Raw genomic sequence first — 6,247 nt, 5'->3', positions numbered from 1 at the left:
CCCCCCCTCTCCCTTGTCTCCCCAGACTGCAGACACACAGCCTGCTGGGAAGCGTTTTTTGTATATTTACATTTTTTTTTACATCCTATGCTAGAGAGCATCCCCCCCTCCTCTTTCCTCTTTGGATCACTTTTCATCTCTGCACCTCAAACCTGATGGAAAGAAAAAAGAAAAAAAGAAAAGGGGATCCTCAAAGAAGAAGGAAATCAGGGCTCTTTCGGGGAGCCAAAAAAGAAACAGCCTGAGAAAATAGGATATCAGCACAAGACACAATGTGAAAAGAAGAGAGGGAGGTGAGAGGGAGAACAAAAAAAAAAAAAATCAGGGTGATGGAGAGAAGTTGTGCATTCAGCTAAGCTGCAAAAAGGCTGGCTCGTCTTCACCCCCCCCCCCCCCCTCTCTCCTCCTCCTTGAAAACTGTTCTCTCTCTCTCTACCTCTTTTCTCTCTGCCTCGCTCTGCAGCTGTGGTCTGCTGAGCGTCACCTCCACACAGCAAGTGCCTTTACTTGAGCAGAAGAGGGAGAAGGAAGAGGAGGGTGGCTGCCTGCGAGAGAGAGAGAGCTTGTCCCGGGAGTGTGAGTCCGAACGCGCCAGAGGAGTGTCTCTCTCTCTTCTTGACTTCGCAGGAGAGGGCTGAGAAGTGCACGGAGGCGGGCGGCGTTGGAGCAACACGGCACCGGCGGTGTTGGCAGAGCTCGCTGAGCGGAGACAGGGGAATCCACTGGCGCTGTTGATCCTGGTGTCCCTGGCAAAAGCTGCTTGAGCAGGAGACAGAAAACGGCGCAGCAGCCAGGATCTCGCCGGGGGGGGCAGCATTTTACAGCGACAACCAAGCGTGGAGGCAGCTGAAACCTGCACACACACACACACACACACACAGCAGACTGGGGACGGACAGTAAGACGCACGCAGCACTTCAAAGATTACCTACAACCCTTCTTCAGCTGAGACACAAACTTGCACAGATGCAAAATGTTACATTTTCTTGTCCGTGGATGCTGGATGATGAAGAGGAAAACTTCTGGAGAGGAAATTATCTTTTAAGGAGGACTTACTGCAGAGATTTCTCCAGTAAGAATAACTTTCTCATTTTGGGGGAGTTGGAGGTTTAAACCCTCTATCTAAGCACAACACAGAACAACCTCTATTCTTAGTTACAGGAATTGAGAGCGGTCTTTAAGATGCCTCCCCCTGATTCAGTCTGAGCAGTAAGTGGATTATGACGGCAATATTTTGGGATTTTTCTTTTGCTTGAAAAAAAAAAAAGAGTAATATATCCATAACTGGTGGATTTACGTCTGTCAGAGAAGGAGAGGATCCCATGCGTTTTCTCCTCTCTTCTCCTGTGGATTACAGATGGGCTTTGTGATTTCCCAGTGCAGTCTCATGGATGATCGCTCGCTGCCAGTCATTAGGATAAAGTACAAAGAGGGACACAAGTGAGTATTCTGCTGGATTTTTTTTTTTTTTTTATCTCTGCAGGCTTAAGCTTGTACGAAAGAGGAGGTGAAGCTGGAGTGGGAACGCATCGCGGCTGCTTTTTCTTCTTCTTTTTTTTTCTATTTTAATAACAGAAAAGGCAACTCCTTGATTAAACTGCTGTGTTGTGTTTGATAAATGCTTGTCAAGGTGTTAAAGGTAGACACATCCTGAGATTAATTCATTTGCACAATAACAAACCTGTATGTTTGCAGACCATTTGTCAATGGACATAATTTACTAAATGAGTGGTACCGTCTACCTGGCAGGTGGTTTGGGCACACGCAGGAGATTGATTGAAGTGTTCTGTGTGAATCCTATTAATGCATGCTGGACTCTGGCCAAGGCAGAAGCAATGGAGGGGAACGCAGCTGTCTAGCAGCACTATCTGATCTGCCTCCTCGCTGGACAAACTGAGCACCCGCTTTCACTCCCTTCTTCAACAACACTCCTCCTCCTCCTCTTCTCGCCCAGGCAAGGATGGTACCTCCACCCCCCACCAACAAGCCCCACGTGTGCCTCTCCACCATCCTGATCATGAGCAGCATGGCACTGATTGATGCCTACCTCGTGGAGCAGAACCACGGGCCGCGCAAGATTGGCATCTGCATCATGGTGATGGTGGGAGACATCTGCTTCCTGATCGTCCTGCGTTACGTGGCGGTGTGGGTGGGTGCTGAGGTGCGCACGTCCAAGCGAGGCTACGCCATGATCCTCTGGTTCCTTTACATCTTTGTGCTGGAGATCAAGGTCTACTTTGTGTATCAAAACTACAAGGCGGACAGGAAGAGCCTGGACGCTCTGGCCAGAAAAGCCTTGACGTTGCTGCTGTCTGTTTGCATCCCGTTGCTGTTTGTGGTGCTGGTGGCCATCGACCACATGGAGTACGTCCGCGCCTTCAAGAAGCGTGAAGAGATCCGCAACCGCCTCTTCTGGGTGGTGGTGGACTTGCTGGACATACTGGACATCCAGGCCAACCTGTGGGAGCCTCAGAAGAAGGGGCTTCCCTTGTGGGCGGAGGGCTTGATGTTCTTCTACTGCTACATCCTGCTGCTCGTGCTGCCCTGCGTGTCCCTGAGCGAGATCAGCATGCAGGGCATCAACATTGTGCCCCACAAGATGCTCCTGTACCCCCTCCTCAGCATGGTGACCATCAACGTCATCACTCTCTTCATCCGAGGGGGGAACATGATTCTGTACCGGGACGCCAGGGTATCCGGGATCCTGATAGGCAAGAACATCCTTGCCATCATCCTAAAGACCTGCAGCTTCGTTCAGTACAGGAGACAGTTGCAGAACGCCTCTCCCGCCTTCGGGGTGGAGCTGCAAAAGAACTCGGTGGCCCACGCTCGCCCCGCCCCCACCCCTCCTCAAGTGGTCATGCAGGACCAGACGCCCCTCCCCGAGGTGACAACATGTGACCACACATGACAGGAGGGTGAGGCGGATCCTGGAGATGTCTACATGTATATATATGACCCTCAGGATGCCGACAGGGCACAACGCCCCACCCCACTTAGGGCACGCGGACTCGACCATGATCTCCGCTGATGCTTGACTGCACACGGGACACTGCGGACGCAGTTAGCGATGATAGAGAAGTGACATATCCAAAGCTGTCATGATGCAAAATCACTTGAGACTTTGTTAAAGCATTTCCTCCGACGAATTCAGTTAACTGTGTATTTTTTCTAACTGTACAAAAGATAAAAAAAAAAAAAAAAGAAGCAAACTACTGCAGGATTAGAGGATATATTTTTGAATTGTGTGTGTTGCATTCTAATCTTAAAGTTAAGGGTCTGTGTGCCGTGGTGTGTATTTCTGTTGCTCGGATGTTCTTAGTAGTCGAGGACTTTAACGCGTCAAAGTCAGGAGGAGCAGCCAACGGGAGAATCAAAGTCGTGAAAATATCAGTTAAAGCGTTCTCTTGAAAGAAGTGTGTTTTTATATGTGACTCTTTGATAAAGTATTGTGTACAAGATAAAAGGCTTCCCTGCTCTTTCACTGGCTGTAAAAGGGATTTGTTTTTTTTCATGAAATCATTTTCAAGTTATTGGTCCAATTGAGTTCATTTCACGTTTTAATTAAATGTCCTTTAATTAACCTGGGTTACAAAAGAAAATAGACAATGATTTTTTTTCCCGGTCTGGTTCAGTCGGCAATTAGGAACTACTTTATTGCTTAAGTGGTGCCTGTGCAATGTCATTCATCTTGAGAGTCATATTCCAGCTTATATTTCCAGCGAGGAGGGGAACACTTAATACATTCTCTGTGCAGTTGCGAGCGGTTAGATCACTGCAAAGGGTGACTGTGGTGCCGTAGCCATAGGACAGAATACACAGCCAAGGGGCAACACTGCAGATAGATAAATGATTCCCAAATAAGGAAACCTGTTTAATATCCTCCTCAGGCGCTCAGTGACTATCTGTGCTTAGCGGCAGCGGCAGATCTTTGTAAGCACTCTTATTTTCTTCTTCACACAAAAGGACAAAATGGATACTTCGGTCCAGCGATGTGAATCCAAACTACAGCCAAGAAAACATCATGCCTTCTAATATGACAAATCTCTCTCCGTCTCAGGCAATCTTTTTTTCTTTCCATCACCACCAGTTGAGTCAGAATATTTTGAGCTTTTCATTAATGGAGACATTTTAGTACTTTCACAGAACACCAACTGATGATTGTCAAAAGGCCACTGAAAATGGAAGGATGCTTTTTCTTTTTCTTACTGAGGGTGACTAACAAAGCCAGATATGCAAAGACAAGTTGAACAATGCGGTCAGGTGGTAAATGAGGCAGTGCAACGATAAAAATAATTATACTGTCACAGGTGTCACAGTTTCAAAAAAAAAAAAAAGTACTACATTTTTACAATCGGCTCTTTCTCTCGTACTCTCCTTTGCATAATGTCTCTCTCACCAGTGACTGCTCACATTATTTAAAGCAGACTGGCTGTCCGTGTTTGTTAAAAGCCGGAGAGAACAGCTGGTTATTTTCATCTGTGCCAGGCACAGCTACAGGAAGGTGGTAACTTTATGTGCCCCAAACCATCACATTAAGACTGCTGCAGCACTATTTGTCTGTGCTGATATCTTATAAAGTAACATCAGCAATTTAGACACTATAACATACTATTGGAATGGATTGTTTTTACAGAAGGGTAGCAATGAAAGGATAGCATTCATCCTGATACAGAATGTGCTGAATGAGGTTTCTGCTGAAACCGGCAGCTTTCATTGTGTGGATGACGAAGAATTCCTATTTTTAAAAAAACTATTTTTGATGTGCTTTAGAGTCGAGACAAAACATTTACATACAATGTACACAATACTGTCAAAAAGATGGCATTCAAGTCAGTGCAAGCTGACTTTAGGGTTGATCCTCTTCATTCAATCTCAGGCACGCATGTGTCCTCATGGTCAAAAGCCGAAAATGTGGAGAAGAACATTTGCCATTCAACCAGCAGATCTCAAATATAAGATTATAAGTGCATCCATCCCAGCATGCAATGCACGGTGGGCAGAGACACACCATGGATAGGTCAGCACTGTGGAACAAACAAACAACAAAAACCAACATCTCAGTCTCTAGTTCATGTGATCTGCAGGTATTTGACAGGAAAAAAAATAGCATGTGTGTACAAGAAGAGCACATAATGGAAACTAATGCTAAGAACAATGGTTTTAAGAACAAAGTGATGATCCCCTCGTCTGGAAGCCACAAGTGGGCCTTCGGGCAGACACCCAACCTAAACTACCCTCACCCGCCCACCCCAGCCTCACCTCACCCTCCCCCGCACTGCCAGATCCTGAATGAATGTTGCATTCATCCAGATGACCATGTTTTTTCTTTTGCTGCGCACTCTCGAATGTTAATAAACTGGGGTAGGCTGCTGGATGCACCTACACACTCACCACATTAACACAGACAGAAGAGGCGCGTGCCAAGCGAGCAAGACAAACGGCTGCAGTAAATTCACGGCTCGACCTTCGGCGGTCTGGGATGGCAACAGGGCCTGGGAAACAAATGTATTTTTCATGGAAGACATGTTAAAGCACGAGGAGAACAAACCAGCACAGAAAATGAATGCTCATCAAGTATCGATTCCCTTGTCCGGAGGGTAACTGATTGTAGATTTAGAAAAACCACTGTCTAAAAACAAATAAGTGGCAGGGACTTTTTTTTTTTAGACTGAGCGGAGGAAAAGTGATACCGCTGCACTGCGTGTATTTAATGCTCCTCCGTGACGCTGTCACATAAAGCACTGTGCATCTTCCAAACAGTGGCCAGTTCGCATGATCACGAAGGCTTTTAATTTGAAAATGTAGATGCTGTGCACATGAGCAAAGCACAGAGAGGTCAGGGAACCATTATGCAGAGCTCGAGACTCATCCAATTCCTACTAAATATGCAATACGTACACAGATTTTTGCAAGGACTTGTAAAGCTCTCGGCAACATTTGACATCCTTGAACTATTTTCGCTGAGCGGTTGCAATTATCCGTTCCTCAGTCAAAACACTTGTGCAACTTATCTTTTTTTTCTCTCGTGCACTCAATCACCAAATTACAGCCAGCGTATTTACGAGACGCTTTCCTCACATATAGCCCTCAGACACGCATGGATGCATTTTATGAGAGGAGATCTGACTGCAGAGCACAGGCGCCGCTGTAACGGGGGAAAGGTCTCACTATCTTGCTCGTGCACAGTTCGGGCGAGGATTAACAACAGCTGTGGAGTGTGAACTCGGTGGAGGATCAAGCCTGT

General features: G+C 46.5%; 1 protein-coding gene across 1 annotated transcript; it reads left to right on the top strand.

Moving 5' to 3' along the window:
• Positions 1–504: 504 nt before the first annotated feature.
• LOC116377271 (transmembrane protein 121) lies at positions 505–3,790 on the top strand. Its single transcript, XM_031838870.1, has one exon. The coding sequence runs from the start codon at positions 1,961–1,963 to the stop codon at positions 2,909–2,911; it is 951 nt and encodes a 316-aa protein (XP_031694730.1). The 5' UTR covers positions 505–1,960; the 3' UTR covers positions 2,912–3,790.
• Positions 3,791–6,247: the final 2,457 nt, after the last annotated feature.

The sequence above is a fragment of the Anarrhichthys ocellatus genome, unplaced genomic scaffold (assembly GCF_004355925.1).
Source record: "Anarrhichthys ocellatus isolate YVR2014 unplaced genomic scaffold, GSC_Weel_1.0 scaffold3, whole genome shotgun sequence".
NCBI classification, from domain to species: Eukaryota; Metazoa; Chordata; class Actinopteri; order Perciformes; family Anarhichadidae; genus Anarrhichthys; species Anarrhichthys ocellatus.
The sequence above is the reverse complement of the archived record's forward strand: the minus strand, read 5'-3'. Positions and strand labels throughout refer to the sequence as shown.

What these genes read in the sequence shown, in the direction of transcription:
- LOC116377271 (XM_031838870.1), top strand. Translation starts at nt 1,961, where the DNA reads ATGGTACCTCCACCCCCCACCAACAAGCCCCACGTGTGCCTCTCCACC.